General features: G+C 46.1%; 7 protein-coding genes across 16 annotated transcripts in view; 3 read left to right on the top strand and 4 right to left on the bottom strand.

Moving 5' to 3' along the window:
• The window catches only part of LOC6729792, a 29005-nt gene extending 28495 nt beyond the window's left edge, over window positions 1-510 (bottom strand). Inside the window, exon 1 of one of the 2 annotated variants that reach the window (XM_016177629.3) lies at window positions 124-510. The gene's annotated coding sequence lies outside the window, so the exon portion shown is untranslated. The remainder of the gene's footprint in view (window positions 1-123) is intronic. The other variant, XM_016177628.3, reaches the window with a different exon arrangement.
• A 474-nt stretch (window positions 511-984) lies between these two features.
• Window positions 985-5295, top strand: LOC6729790 (homeobox protein rough). Its single transcript, XM_002105059.4, has 3 exons — window positions 985-1599; window positions 4354-4588; window positions 4949-5295. The coding sequence occupies exons 1-3, from the start codon at window positions 1065-1067 to the stop codon at window positions 5214-5216; spliced, it is 1038 nt and encodes a 345-aa protein (XP_002105095.2). The 5' UTR covers window positions 985-1064; the 3' UTR covers window positions 5217-5295.
• Window positions 1688-5502, bottom strand: LOC6729791 (oxidoreductase-like domain-containing protein 1). Its single transcript, XM_016177627.3, has 3 exons — window positions 5351-5502; window positions 2339-2696; window positions 1688-2072 (listed from the first exon to the last, which is right to left on the bottom strand). Exons 2-3 carry the CDS (start codon window positions 2579-2581, stop codon window positions 1812-1814), a joined length of 504 nt encoding a protein of 167 aa, XP_016036478.1. The 5' UTR covers window positions 2582-2696; window positions 5351-5502; the 3' UTR covers window positions 1688-1811.
• Window positions 5393-6303, bottom strand: LOC6729789. The gene has a single exon (XM_002105058.4). The coding sequence runs from the start codon at window positions 6153-6155 to the stop codon at window positions 5604-5606; it is 552 nt and encodes a 183-aa protein (XP_002105094.2). The 5' UTR covers window positions 6156-6303; the 3' UTR covers window positions 5393-5603.
• A 79-nt stretch (window positions 6304-6382) lies between these two features.
• Window positions 6383-9977, top strand: LOC6729788 (ribonucleoprotein RB97D). Of its 9 annotated transcripts, none has more exons than XM_039295131.2 (6): window positions 6383-6592; window positions 6729-6958; window positions 7031-7275; window positions 7338-8060; window positions 8115-8271; window positions 8818-9977. In XM_039295131.2, the coding sequence occupies exons 1-5, from the start codon at window positions 6524-6526 to the stop codon at window positions 8264-8266; spliced, it is 1419 nt and encodes a 472-aa protein (XP_039151065.1). In that variant the 5' UTR covers window positions 6383-6523; the 3' UTR covers window positions 8267-8271; window positions 8818-9977. The 9 variants fall into 9 exon arrangements, 6 of the variants coding, with proteins under 6 accessions (XP_039151065.1, XP_039151064.1, XP_039151063.1 ...); XM_039295130.2 differs by having other exon boundaries at window positions 8576-9977; XM_039295129.2 differs by having other exon boundaries at window positions 8453-9977.
• Window positions 9978-10030: 53 nt separating this feature from the next.
• LOC6729787 (SPARC) lies at window positions 10031-12864 on the top strand. Its single transcript, XM_016174619.3, has 3 exons — window positions 10031-10173; window positions 11733-11897; window positions 11959-12864. Exons 2-3 carry the CDS (start codon window positions 11751-11753, stop codon window positions 12709-12711), a joined length of 900 nt encoding a protein of 299 aa, XP_016036475.1. The 5' UTR covers window positions 10031-10173; window positions 11733-11750; the 3' UTR covers window positions 12712-12864.
• Window positions 12865-13135: 271 nt separating this feature from the next.
• On the bottom strand, window positions 13136-15171 carry LOC6729786 (histone H2A.v). The gene is made up of 4 exons (XM_002105055.4): window positions 14953-15171; window positions 14571-14648; window positions 14275-14388; window positions 13136-13694 (listed from the first exon to the last, which is right to left on the bottom strand). The coding sequence occupies exons 1-4, from the start codon at window positions 14953-14955 to the stop codon at window positions 13464-13466; spliced, it is 426 nt and encodes a 141-aa protein (XP_002105091.1). The 5' UTR covers window positions 14956-15171; the 3' UTR covers window positions 13136-13463.
• Window positions 15172-15391: the final 220 nt, after the last annotated feature.

Genomic DNA, 15391 nt, shown 5'->3' with positions numbered 1-15391 from the left:
AGTCGCTGCAATTTCTGTCTCTGTTTTTATTTGTTTTGCACTGCTCTCATTTTGCGTGGTTGGAGCGAGTGGGGGGGAATTGGGTAAACAAAATCGAAATTGGCTTAAATCGAAGGGATGTACCTTTTTTCTTATTTTCGTCACCACTTGTTGGTCTTTGTTTATTGTTATTATTCTTTATTGGCACTTTCGGTGGCTGCGACAGCTGCGCGAACTAACGGTACATGCGAATCGGTTGCGCAGCGCAGACGGATTGGCAACATAACCGTAATCGTTTGTTTTCGTTTTCGTTCTATCGATCACTATCACTTCATCGATACTTCTTTCCCAAAACAACACACGTTTACGCACCGAAGTTTTGGGAACACATTATCCATGCTGATATAATCCACGAACTCGACTCGATTCGATTCGATTTGATTCGATCCCTCGCGCGCGCTATGTAAAATTACAGATAGTGGCGCGTTTCGGTTGCTTATATAGACTTTTTGACAATTAGAGGGACCGTTTGTGGTAGTTTGAAAAATGCATGAAGAAGGAAATGCTGTTTGCCCATCTCTAGGGATCTCGCTCATTAGGTGGCCGTCCTAGCTAGGCGCTTGTAGGGTAAGAAACTTGGCTAAGCCAGGGACTGCACGCACCCACTGCTTGTATGAACACTTGAATACTGCTTGCTGATGAGTGGGTGGAGCTTATTTAGGTACACTGCTTGCCACCCTTAAGTGAAACTTTGGCCGGAAGTAAATTTAGGGGTTAATTGCACGGCACCTCAGCCAATCAAAACGGGTTTCAGGCCACACTTCAGGTGTTTGGTGGGAAGGGTGTCCTTTTTTTATTATTATTATTAGTAAGCAGCATTTTAGGCGCCCCCGCTGCTGCTGTTAATTTTTTTGATGTGCCGCGTAATTTGCTTTGTTTTTTTTCACCCAGTTCCTCTGCCGACGTCGACGTCAGGATAAGCGTCGCTTGACCAGCGGAAGTAGAATTATTTGTGGCACTTCAGTCGCTCGCCGATTACCCAAGTGATTAGTTTGGACAGCTAACGCGGCACATCCTCGAACGAAATGCAACGCCACAAAGTTGAGAATGGCTCACCCGACGGCTCGCCGGCCATCAAAAGGAGTGACAGCATAGATCCCATATCGAACACTACGATTCTATCCGTGCCGCAGCGTCCCTCGTCGCCGCGACAGTTCTTCGAACGTCTGTACGGGCATTTGGAAACGCGCTCCTCGGAAAATGGGGAAATCGACGTCGGAACACACGCCCACAAGCCGCCGCCCTGTGACACGCCCTATCACAGCGATGGAGGTAGTGTCTCCTCGCCGGACATATCCATCAGCGATGAGCGCACCTCGCTCGCCGCATATCCCGCCTACGATTTCTACGGCCACGCCAAGGACTATCCCCAGCATCCCAGCCAACAGCACCAGCATCATCATCACCATCATCCGCCGCAGCTGGTGCACCAGAAACTCAGCTACGTCAGCCCGCCGCCAGCTATTGCCGCCGGTGGAACAGCGAATCCTGGCCTGCCGCACGCATTCCCAACCGGATTTCCGAGTGACCCGCACTTTAGCGCCGGCTTTTCCGCATTTCGTGAGTACTTACATTTAAAAAGAATGATTTTTAACAATGTGTAGAATATTTGCAACTTTAGAACTACCAAAATAACTCCTTCAGAATCTTAACTCTTACATGTTTATTGTGAGGTTTCTTAGTTCTTACACACTAAGTACAAGAGTAAATTTGAGCTACTACGAATTTGGTCCTAACTAGATATTTAGATAGTGGGTAAGCGGGGATTTGTACTACGGCGAGGGCGAGGATGTCTTTGGCTTTCCCTGCTTCGCTGCTTTCTCCGCCGCCGCCTTCTCCTCCCGCTGCCTCGCCATCTGGCGCAGCTCCAGGCTGAGGAACATCTTCAGGTTCGGGTCGGTGATCTTGCTCAGCACAATCTCTCGCGCCTCCTCGTCGTTGTCGCCCAGCAGCTTGGCCAGTGTCTGTGCGTAGTCCAGCCAAACGCAGTTGGCGCAGCCGGACATGCAGCAGGTGGTGGGCTCAGGAGGAATCTACAAACGAAAAAACAAGTTATATTTTGGACAGTATTGTGATTCTCCCAGTTTCCTCCTATTAACTTTCCTTTCAAGCTAGGAAGTTAGTTCAGGAGTGTGAAAACATTTCAGAACCTTGAAAAGCTCATCTCAGTAAATTGAGACGTTCACTAAGCTGCACTAAGTTGTGTATTAACATACTAGATCGATGATCCTTTCTGTGCAACGAACTACAATCTTACCAATAGATAGCAGTGATAATTAGTGATAGCTTACAACATTACCTCTATGTTTCTGAGCCGCTTCCTTCCCTTGGTGGTTTTATCTTTGGCTTTGGTGGTGTCATTGCCCGTCCTTGTGCTATTGGGAGGACAGCCACTTGCTGCCTCCTGGGCGGCCGCATCCTTGCTGCTGGTGTCATCCTGGGAACTGCTGCCCGACAATTGGCGGGCCAGTGAAGCCCAACGCTCGGCGCCGCGTCGCAGGAGCAAGCATCGCGGACAGCTGAAGCCCAGGGGAGCCAACATTTCCGCCCGATCCCCGAAAGAGTTCGAAAGTTACGATTGAAAAGGCCCAGAGGAAGTGATGAGCATTTCACACGCCTGCGCAGGTGCAGCCCAGATGAACTTGGTTCCGCAGGAACTGCAAAAAGTCGGATACGCAAAAAACTGATTAATCGCCAGTGCTGCAATATTGAATATCCCCACATCTCCGCAGCGAGTGCGCTGGCCAGGATTATGTAAAATCAGTTGGGAAAAAATAAACGAAACGAAGGTGGGGCAACCAAGCAATGCCACACAATGAGCTGCTGACTCCCAAATGCAAAGAAATTAGCCAAGGAAAAAAATAACCGAATGCCAAGAAAAAATTAAAACGCATTGAGCCGTGAAAGTTTTCGTTTACTTGCGGCTTTTTCGTTTGCTCCTGATGCGGTGGCCACTGGCCAGGTGCGGAGATGAGGTGGGGATACGAAAAACTGGAAATGCGTCGGCTAATGAAAATGATCGCAGGTTAAGGGTGAATGGGTTACCCATTCGTAAGCAAGAAATCAAAGTTAAAGGCATATCGATATGGGTTAAATATATGCAACTTTGAAACCTTTTCTTCAAGCAGAAACATATTCTACATTTGCAAGCACTTATCAGATTCAGAATAGTTGATGTATTAAGTACTAAAACAGCTGGGTAGTTACTATAAGCACTTAGTCTTTATATTATTAAGATACAAAGTCTTTTGTCAACCAACTTACAAGCCAAACTTTTGGTCAATCTCAAAAAATAACAAGTGCCTGAAAAAATTAGCATTGTAATTGAGCTCGGCAGGAAACCTAAAAAAGCAAACACAAACAGCAAGCGAGGAGGGTTAAGCGAGGAAGACTCATTTTTAGCCACAACAAACCGTCCGAAAGGACACTTGGCTATCGAATTTCACACGTGATTTAAAAAAACCTTCGGCAAGGATCAGGGTAGAGCTTAAGCCCCTCCAGAGCCATCCGGACTAGGGGTAATCAAGCAAGAGCTAGAGATTACAACGCCCACAAAGCAACCCCTTCCCGGGGAAACCTCCCCCGCCCACGAGCGACGAGCAACTTGTCAGCTTCGCCTTGTTACATCAATTAGACTCTAAACCGCACCACTCACAATGGAGTGGGTGGTTGTGGTGGGTGTTGCTCGGTGGCAGGTGCTCGGTGTTGCAGGATGAAGTGGGGCATAATGTGCGCTTGGTTGAGCTTCATCGTCGGCGACACTGCGAATGCAAACAATCAAACGACAGAATGGAAAACTCGAAAGAGCGGATGATGCCGAGAATTCCGACGAGGATGATGATGGTGATGCTGATGATGATGGCCAGCCAGCTGTTGGCATTGTTAAAACTTTCCCGGATCAGCATAGATTGCCGAAATGAAAAGCGAGCTATAAAAAACATAGAGAACAGAAACTACGTGGTAAATGCACTTCTAATGTGCACCACAAACGCGACCCACGAATCCTGGCAGGTGGGCGGGGGAGGGGGTCGAAAAGGAAGGACGACGGACCACGGATCGGAGTGGTTAATTATTTGTTTAACTAACGCAACACGCAACCACATTCGAAAACGTTTAGTCCCGCTCATAACTTGATGGTTTGTTAATGTAAGATTAATTTCGCTCTAACATCTCCATTGTGTTGGCCATAAATGGAAGTGGGTGGGCTGTGAAAAAATGATGCTATCCGACGGATGTCGTTATTGTTACACACTGATATACTAATAGATATATTATACAAATTGATAGTAATGAGAGCATGAATGTTTCTTTCAGTGGCTCGCAGGCGTCGCAAGGAGGGAAGACAACGCCGCCAGAGGACCACTTTCAGCACGGAGCAGACGCTTCGCCTGGAGGTGGAGTTCCATCGGAACGAGTACATCTCCAGGAGTCGTCGCTTCGAGCTGGCCGAAACGCTGCGCCTGACCGAAACGCAAATCAAGATCTGGTTCCAGAATCGCAGGGCCAAGGACAAGCGCATTGAAAAGGCTCAAATCGATCAGCACTACAGGTGGGTTTCCCCTTTAACAAATTTGAATCTTTTTGTGCTTCATATGTATGAATATATCATAGGGATTTTGATTGAGTTAGCTAACTTTAAATGAACATAAATTAAAGGTTGATGAATAGCTTGTGAAGAGGATTTAACTGGGTATTTATACCTGCATTTTCGAAACGGAAGTAATTTAGGGAAATGTCACTAGTTTAATTGATGGCCAACATAAAATTAACACGAAATTAATTTTACGACATTTATGCGCACACAGACCCAATTAGACGATATCTTTTTTTCCATATTTTTTTTGCCGGAGGGGGTGGCTTGTGTCCCGTCTCGAAATTATTTTGTACTTTGATGTAATCAATTTTTCAGAAACTTTGTCGTGGCCAATGGTTTTATGAGCTCTATAATGGGTCAGGCCGCCACGACCATGCCCCCCGGAGGCGTCACTGGGGGCGTGGCGGTGGGCGTGGGCCTAAACTACTATGCCGCGGCAGCGACGCCGGCAGCGCTGCCCAAGGATAACACGCAGGATGCCAATTTCATCGACATCGATGACCAGTTCCAGCGCCAGCAACAACAACAAACACAACAGCAGCAGCGACGTCGAGAAACAACAACGCCTATTAACATTTGCTAATACTTACTAATTAATTACATTTATTTGAGCTTTAAACTGTTTAGATTAAGATTGAATAAAAGCCATTGTGAAAACATAACAGCCTGCAGGAAATTGCACTATTCGATGGAATCACTCCTTGCCAACGAACTTACATGTGTTATGGACTCAGCATTTTGCACTCGATTTGTTTATATAAGAGAGGTTTTTTGAGGAAACCCAGGAAATTTATTAAAAACCAAACAGCAAAACTAACAAACAATAATGCAGCCCTGGTGTTCAGCCAGCTGTTTCTGCTGCTAATAACATGGCGAAAACTATCGATAGATGGTAATAGATAGATTACATAGATGGTAACAGTGTTATTTCAAATTGAATTTATGAAAATATTCAAAATGCAACAAAGTATTATCCCCCAGTAGTTCCCGCCAGATAAATGGCCATGGCTTGATGATTTAGATGTACAAACTGGCGCCTTCTCGGAATCGGTTGCACATTCGGTAGACGCGTTCCATTCACGGCATTCAAACTCAGATTCGAGCTGGGGTCGTCATCGGAGAAAAGTGTATCGTCGGAAGAATTGGACTCCACCAACTGGCTTCTTGCTCCTTGAGCAGCCGCCGCCGGCGCTGCTCTGGTGGTTGATCCTTGCTCCTCCGAGGATTCCGTTGTGGACACACTAGCCGCGGACTCATGAGTATTCTCACTGCTGCTCCTCGAGAGAATAGCACTGGCTGCCTGTCTATTTGCCAGGTGTCTCTTCGCATTATTGTTCTTCAGCCGGTAGAGCCGGACCAGTTGTGTGTAGCACGAGAGGCACAGTGGCTGCGACCGCAGCTCAGAGTTTATCATCTGGCCAAACTTCAGCAGATGCGGATTTCTGATTACGCGGTACGGGGACCTCAGCGTGTGATTTCCCAGGCCGCACAAGCGGTGCTCCTCATGGGGCGAATCCGACATCAGAACTTAAGTTGAATATTCAATTGAAGGCATAAAGAGACTAGTATGTGTTTGTAGTTTTGGCTTTGCTTCTGAAAAACTTTATTACAATTTGACAGCTATCGCATTTCCAATTCGTGCGTGTATTTATTATTACGATAGTAAGGAAACTGGCACTTTAGAAAAAGTTGGTTTTATTCCAATTTTAAGAAATTTCAAGAATACCCCTAACCAACTTATCGATAACAAACAGAGAGCGTAGGTGTATCGAATCAATGATTCGCTTGCTGACAGCACAATTTTCACGTCGCTTCGAACGTTCAACGAGCAATCTGGTTTTTCGTTCCTTAATTTCGGTTAAATTTAGTGATAATTAATTTGCTAACACGATGGTGAAGGATGAGCTCCAATCGGACGAATCCACCGATTTGATTTTGGTTGCAGATCGCGAGGAAGATGTAAGTACATACGCATACATTTCTGTGCATGTATGCGGTTTGGCAAGTGACGCACCCATATTCGTTTCCCTTCACACATACCACCCAAATATGCCAACCCATTTGGCTAACCCACTTTCCACCTCTGCACCGGTAGGACATATGCGAGCTGGAGCACTTGCGTAAGCTCTTCATCGGCGGGCTGGCCCCGTACACCACCGAAGAGAACTTGAAGGTGTTCTATGGCCAGTGGGGCAGGGTGGTCGATGTTGTGGTGATGCGCGATGCTGCCACCAAGAGATCTCGCGGCTTCGGCTTCATCACCTACACAAAGTCCCTCATGGTCGACAGGGCCCAGGAGAACCGTCCGCACATCATCGACGGCAAGTAAGTATAGTCTGGGTGGGGGGTCATATCGTACCTAGAATGGATCTATACCATGTGGCCTTTCGCTTCCAGAACTGTGGAAGCCAAGCGCGCTCTGCCCCGTCCCGAACGCGAATCGCGCGAGACCAATATTTCCGTGAAGAAGCTGTTCGTAGGCGGTCTTAAGGATAACCACGATGAGGAATGCCTGCGTGAATACTTCCTCCAATTCGGGAATGTGGTCTCCGTTAAATTGCTTACTGACAAAACCACTGGCAAGCGTCGCGGCTTCGCCTTCGTCGAGTTCGACGACTACGATGCAGTGGATAAGGCTATCCGTAAGCATAGAAGCTAAAATGCTAAATATTAGATATTAAATATCAACCTTCATTATCTTTAGTTAAAAAGCAACATGCAATTAAGTACGTTCACGTGGACGTCAAGAAGTCCATTTATAACTTGGAGAAGAAGGACAAACAGCAGCCAGGTGGTATGGCCAACGCCATCAAGCCATCGCTCAATCAGCAGCAGCAACAGCAGGGTGGGGGACAGCAGCCACCGAATGGCAATATGCCCCCACCTAATTTTCGACCGCCAGTGCCGCCACAACAGGCCATGGGCCCCTACCAACAACAGCCACCACCGGCACCGATGTCCGCTCCACCACCAAACTTCAACTACTGGGGACCACCTCCGCCGGCTATGCCGCCCTACTACCAGCAGCCACCGCCGCAGCAGATGAACGGCTGGGGTCCCTATCCGCCGCCGCAACAAAATGGCTGGAATGCACCACCACCCCCACCACCGGGTGCCCAGCAGTGGCACGCCAACCAGTGGGGTTGTCCTCCACCAGTGCAACAGATGCCGCCGGTTGGAGCAGTGCCACCACCCATGGGTCACAATGGACCACCGCCGCCGGCTCCAGGTAACTGGAACATGCCGCCCCCAGTGCCGGGTGCAGCTCCTCCATCCCACCAGCAGCAGTCTCAGCAACAGCAGCCAACACCACAACCAAATTTCGGCTCTGGCTATCAGCAAAACTACGGAGGCGGACCATCCAAGCACAACAATATGAATGCAAACCGCATGAATCCTTACTCGACAGGTCCGCCCAACAGCTACCGTAGGTATAATCCATTATTAAAGACCTGTAATTTTGAACAGCTACTAATTGTAGACACTCCTCAACCACCAGCATATCCTGGCTACAACGCTGGGCCACTGCCGCCTAATGGAAGCGTTCCGCCGTCAACTGGGGCCAAGGCTGTGGGCGTATCCAATGGCTCCGTGGCCACTGGAGGCAGTGCCAACAGCAAGTATCGCCGCTAGATTGGGTGAGTAGCCGTACCCGCCATAAGTCGTTTCTTTTGAATGTGGCCTATGCATAAGAGCTACCTCAAATACGTCTTGCCACCAATATACCCATATACGCATATACTACTCGCCATTGATGCACTACGTCTGAAGTACATGTTTATTTGTAATTACTAATGTCTAAAATTCTCTTTGATTTAGATGCTCTTTGGGCGGCTAAAGCTCAAGAATCAAGACACTCTTTAGTAAGCTCGTTCATAAGCTAGGCCACACTCGCTTAGAGTTACTAAGCAGGAAACTTAACGCATTGTCTCTCTATCATAGGACAACTTACTACGATTTTACTCTACACTTAAGCTATACCATTGATTACCCTACGATTGACCTAAGCTATGGCAGACTATATATAACTATTTTATACAACGTATTGCGAGGAGCGAGCTCTTCTCCAGTTCGAATTACTCTAGACATAATTATGAAACTCTGAATCGTAGAACATGCCCAAATACGATACAAAATTACAAAAAGCTCTCTATTCAAATCTTATCCTCTCTCTGTAAAACAAGGTGAAGGATTGTGCAATGTTGGAGGATGGAGGAACAATTGCCAATCATGATCAATTAATTAGACATAAATCACGGAGCTGTAGCCTGAGCTTATTGGCCCAAAACAAGTAGTTTAATCGTAGATGCCTATGTATTACCTAAACCATTCAAATAAGAAGATACGTCCAAACAAAAAAAAACACAAGAAACAAGAATATAAGAATGCGAAGCGAACCGAAGCCGAATCCCGACTCAAATCAAATCATACGCAGGGCTGACTGGCGTGGCCTTAACTATCAATGTACACAAGAGATGATATCAAAACAAATGTCAATTCTTACAAGAAGCAAGAATCGGACACTTATATAATGTATTGATGTTAAAGGTTTCTTATCTCGTCTCACACGATGTTAATTTATCCAGTACATATATCTCTTCTTATTTGTATACCATGGCATATACCCAAAAAAAAAAAAAAATGCTAAGAAAATGTATATGCTTTCGGATTAACTAGACTTACGATTTATTCTCGACTCTCTCCTATATTTAAGCTGTAGTGCACGCCAAGGGCTTTGAATTGATCTTTATATATAATGCAGTACTGATATAAGAGAGGTCTAGTCCACAATTTGCAAGATTCGTTATGCTGCATTATCGAGATACAATTTATCACTTAACCGAACTCTATGAAAACCCATACGCATATTTATTTTAAATAAATACAAATTAAAAACAACACTATGTATTTGTTTTAGCTGCCGTTATGTAAGTCTCTTTCTCTTTAGCGATAGCATAAACTATATTTAGTTAACAAACAAATTTCGCTCTAATTTTAAACATACTCTACTCTACAAACTAAGCCATTAAACGCTTGAGACAAAGTTAATTCGTAAGGTAAGTTAGTAACGGATCTCATCTAGGATATACTAAAGTTTTTATAAGTGCTCTTAAGTTTCTACCTTATGTGTAGCATGTTATCGAATCTTTATTACGCTTTTCTAAGCAAACAAACTATTTCTTTTCCAAACAAAAAAAAACACCCCGGAGCATCGCTGGAGTGGCCTGTTTCAAAAGACCAGAGCTCAAGTTTTCCATAACCTATGAGGTATGTAGAAGAGGACTCCATTTATTTTATGTGTTTACAAGCAAGAGACCAATAAAAAAGAGCTGCCGAAATCGAAGCAATCAGTGTTTTTATTCAAAGCGAACATGTTGGGAGCCAACACGTTGGAGGCGACCTCAAAACCATGGGCAATGCTCCATGCTCCACTTTGGCGATCCGTAATCATTCCGAAGCTTTTCCACAGGCAAACAGTCGCCTGCCATCCGCCAACGCGATTAGACATTTGAAGGGAAACACTTTTCATTAAACGCACAGTGAGTACTCTCGCCCAGTGAAACAAAGGATTGAGTGTCGTAATCGGATTGACAAAACAAGTGTGCGACTGATACAGATACAGATACTTTGCTTGTTCCTCAAATTTCTGCAAGCTCAGCTCTGGCTCGAGTTGCTCAAGTTCAATGTTCCTTGCTTATTGGCAAATAGTCAATCAATTGGACTTAATTTTCGATGAAATTGGCCAGTTAATTGGTCAGAACTGAGAGTTCCTAAGAGAGTTTACCAGGAGCAATAGTTAGTCTAGTGATTTGCAAGGTCAACTGCGAACTGCACTTCCGCCAATTCAAGTAGATTGCATCTGCGTTCGGTCCAATTTCACTCGCAATTCACAAACGTTGCATCTTGGAAACTGCATCACGTCATTGTTTCTAGTTTCCTCGGCATAATTAAACAAACACATGTGCAGTATATTGGATATATACATATATATATATGTGTGCAACATGTGGAATGCACTGCGGCAGCATCCCACTCTCGGATATTCCTGGAAGCCCCATTCCGCGAGATCGCGTATACATTTCTCAATTGCCAGATACATAGCTGCGCATTTGACTTGATGCTCAGCGGCACAAAAGCGACGATTAAGCACATCTTGCTTGCGCTACCCAAAACGGAAGCGACCGATCCTGATAAGCGGCGGTGGGACCAAGTCGGGCTGGCTCCTGATAAGCCAACTGTGTCGTTGGGCAACCAATGATGTGCCATATAGCACATGTACTAAGTTTAAGCATAGAACTGGGGCGACGTCTTGAAATGATTACGAAAATTCGGCTTGAGTTTAGCAATAGGATTAGGGTCAGCTGTAATCAGGTATATTCGCATCAATAGGAGCATCTGCATATATAGATGATTTCATAAACGATTTGAACTGCGCAACATGTGTTCAACATGCGCCAAATTCTCAAATATCCAAACATATTTCAAATTTGCGGTTGCGAAAAGCGAGAAAACTACATATTTGTGCAGCAAGCAAAGGAAATGAAAGGAAAACATTGAAAATTCTGAGATTTTATCCATCACCTGGTTTCGCTTCTATTGCCATCGTTCTATTTTAAAAACTCCACATCTGCAGTAGCCATCTTCCGCCATCAATGAGTTGGCTTTGTTGATCCACAAGATCTTCAGATCCATAAATAAAATTGCCCATAAAAGGAAATGCATCTGTATCTGCGCGCCACATTCGCGTTGACCTTTTGAACCCTGCAAGATTTTTGCGGCTTCTTCAATTGTTTTCAATGAGCAAAAAGACGCCGCACGCGATGTGGATGTAAAACCCACCCCGTAAGTTGGTCGTTACAAGATCGCCAGTGGAGTACAGTAACGACGCAGCACGCGGTACAGTCGCAAACCAATCCTTGAAACAGAAGTTGGGCCAGGGCCACAGCTAATCTCAAAGTAATTTGGGTTTTCCCAATCGCAATGACTTGATAATGTACTTTATTTATAAAGCGACTTTTGTTAGTTGCCAAATATAGTCTAAATATAATATATTTCTAAATGAAAAGTTTTAAAGATGCATTACTTGAAATCCCTGTAGTTGAGATCGCCATTCGAGATGCGCTCCCTTTGGCTGCTGCTCGGCTTGGGCCTGCTGGCTGTGAGCCACGTCCAGGCCTCCATGGAGTTTGACCCGGATCTGCTGGATGAGGACCTCGATGAGAACGAGGAGGAGTTCCTGCGCCTGCTGGAGGAGAAGAGCAGGGCATGTGGCCGCAAGCCAAACCACAATTACAATTAATGCGCTAACTGAATTCCATTCGCAGATCAATGATATTGAGCGCGAGAACGAGATAGCCTCCAGGCTGGCCGAAGTGCAGCACAATCTACTCAATCCCGTCGTCGAGGTGGATCCGTGCGAGACGATGAGCTGCGGAGCCGGCCGCATCTGCCAGATGCAGGAGGAGAAGCCCAAGTGCGTGTGCATCCCGGAGTGCCCCGAGGAGGTGGACACCCGCCGCCTGGTCTGCACCAACACCAACGAGACCTGGCCGTCGGACTGCTCCGTGTATCAGCAGCGCTGCTGGTGCGACAGCGGAGAGCCCGGCTGCACCAATCCGGACAACGCGCACATGCACATCGACTACTACGGCGCTTGCCACGAGCCCAGAAGCTGCGAGGGCGAGGACCTGAAAGACTTCCCCAGGCGTATGCGCGACTGGCTGTTCAACGTGATGCGCGACCTGGCCGAGCGCGACGAGCTGACCGAGCACTACATGCAGATGGAGCTGGAGGCGGAGACCAACAACTCGCGTCGCTGGTCGAACGCCGCCGTGTGGAAGTGGTGCGACCTGGACGGCGACACCGATCGCTCCGTCTCGCGCCACGAGCTCTTCCCCATCCGTGCTCCGCTGGTCAGTCTCGAGCACTGCATCGCACCCTTCCTCGAGTCCTGCGACTCCAACAAGGACCATCGCATCACCCTGGTGGAGTGGGGCGCCTGCCTGGAGCTGGATCCCGAGGACCTTAAGGAGCGTTGCGACGACGTCCAGAGGGCTCAGCCCCATCTTCTGGGCTAGGCCACAGCTCATTTTCCATATCCACTAGGTAGTTGCTACTTGCTTCCTTAATCCTAAAAAATGTCTACTTTAGCAAGTTATTGTGTAAATGCTCGCTGTTCAATGAAATATATTACATCTTCTTTGAAATAATACGCATTTTGAAAAACGTCAGTCTATTCATTATTATCTTTCGGATAAAAAGCTACAGTTGTGATATGTCGCTCTGGGCATTTACACGTTTATTGGGTTTACAAATACAGTGGGTTCGAGCTGCTAAATGCCCTGATTAAAACTGAACTTTAAGCGATACTACTGCACTTTTCTCACAATTATGAGAAACTTGTACTTCTTACAGCTGGAATTAATTACCATCTAGTTGCAATTCTATACATTCATCGACACAAGCGCAATCATCTCGTCTTGTTTTTTGGAAATAACAGGATTGGCGTTTTTATTATAGTTTTTATTAAATTTATTCGTGTAATTACTTTGCTCTAAATTAAGTTTTGTTTTTGTTTCATACTCAACCTCGCCAAGGATGCGTGCGGGTAAATACGTTTTGTGTGTTTGTATTTTTTGTTTGTATGTTGTATGCTTGTGAGTGTTGGGGAGATGCTAGAATTACATAATTATGTATTACGTTGTGTTTAAGAAATATATGCTGGCGCACAGAAATGATTACAACTCGTCGGTGTGTTAGCTTGTCTCTGCTGAAATCTGAATTAAACATTAGTGTTGCATGTTCCGAAGGCGTCCGATTGCCGACAGGCTTAGTAGGCCTGCGACAGGATGACGTTGCCCTTCCGCTGCGGATCCTGCACCGTTTCCTCCTTCTTGCCGATCAGCGACTTGTGTATGTGCGGAATGACACCGCCACCAGCGATGGTTGCCTTGATCAGGCTGTCCAGCTCCTCGTCTCCGCGAATGGCGAGCTGTAAGTGGCGCGGAGTGATACGTTTCACTTTCAAGTCCTTCGATGCGTTGCCTGCCAACTCCAGTACCTAAAATGATTGGAAAAACCAAAGAAATTAATCGAATATTTCAATTAAGGAAATAATCATTACCAAAACAAACATTGGAATTGCAAAGTTAACATAAAATCCATTAAGATCTCTTTCAAATACATTTTCAAAAATGTTACAACAAACGTAAGTTACATTTTAAAAAAAACTCAACGGTAAACGTTTATCCGGAAAAAAGGCGGGAAAAGTGTGACTGACTAATGGAGCAAAAACTCTATAAAACGGTATAATTCTTAAAAAATTAATAGCGGTATACATCAAATCAAAACTGCAGTTATTTAGATTTAGACAACTGATAATGCGCGCCTCGAATTTCATGAATTAGGTGTACATTTTCATCATTTTCATTCCACACAAAATGTCAATAAGAAACTGTGTTTTTCAATTGGAACGCAAATAACTGCAAATAACTGTACACAATAAGAAAAGTGGAGGGAATGCAACTGTAAGAATTTCTGAATGTAGAGGATTTCTCTTGAATATTTATGTTTACATTGAAAATGTCAACAGGGAAGTGCTGCGAGAGAAAAGCGGGAAAACTCGCCGGACGCACACTTACCTCGGCGGTCAGGTATTCCAATATGGCAGCGGAGTACACGGCAGCAGTGGCTCCGACACGTCCGTGTGACGTAGTGCGGCTCTTGAGATGACGATGGATGCGACCCACGGGGAACTGTGCGGGGCAGAAGAGGCGGGTAACTGGTTAATTGGCTTGACCGGCTGGCTTGTTTATGTTTTTGTCAACCCCAACCAACCAACGGAGGCGGGCACCCTGTTGGTGTGGTGGAATATGCTCGCTGGCGAGGTGGGTACCGAAAAGGCGCCAAAAACCGAGGTACAGATTGTAAAACTCACCTGAAGACCCGCGCGCGCGGAACGCGATACCGCCTTCGCCTTAGCCTTGCCAGAATCCTTGCCTGCTTTACCGCCAGCCTGCGAATAGACACAGCACAATGTATTTCTTAGAACAACAAATTAAAGCGAGTGTGGCACAAGTCGCAGAGGAAAACACAAAATGGAGGCACCGCTGCCAAAGTGAGGTTACGGCCGATCGCCCGCAGCAGCACAATAACAAATGACCGCCGATTTTGATGCTGCTTGTTGTTGCGATCTACGTGGTGTCCACTTTGCGTGCACTGTGTTGTCCGCGTCTCCGCATCAATATTTAATTCGCGGGGGGCACGCGCAGTGCGAAAAGCGAGCTGCGCTGCCGCTCAAAAATGCACCGCAAAATTACCATTTCTGTTCAATCGATTTTTCTGCTGCTTGCTAACTGCGCTTGCTTGCGAATGTGGCTCTGGGCACTCTGTGATTTTAACGGCCGCGATGGGAATGCTTATTTTGTTGCAACACGAAACCGGAGCGTGCGAGTTGTTTCTACGGAATTCGGTTTCGACTACTTGAAATTTTTTCGGGAAAAAGACGCCGTCAGCGGACGCCAGGGTGGAACGGATCTTATCGATGTTTGGCCTATCGATATGCGCTCACCCCTAGATGGTAGCTTCCTATTTTGGCCGCACATTGACAAGTGGCGCCGTTTTTCATAGCTGTCTATCAAAAATATCCTAAAAACATAATCATTCAGAATCTCGCCTATGTTATCCATAAATTCTTCCTTGGCCTTTTGCACTTTGAGGGGTACAGCCAGTAGTTTCTGCGTGACCCACGGCAACTCC

The sequence above is a fragment of the Drosophila simulans genome, chromosome 3R (genome assembly GCF_016746395.2).
Source record: "Drosophila simulans strain w501 chromosome 3R, Prin_Dsim_3.1, whole genome shotgun sequence".
In the NCBI taxonomy this organism is placed as follows: Eukaryota; Metazoa; Arthropoda; class Insecta; order Diptera; family Drosophilidae; genus Drosophila; species Drosophila simulans.
The sequence above is the reverse complement of the archived record's forward strand: the minus strand, read 5'-3'. Positions and strand labels throughout refer to the sequence as shown.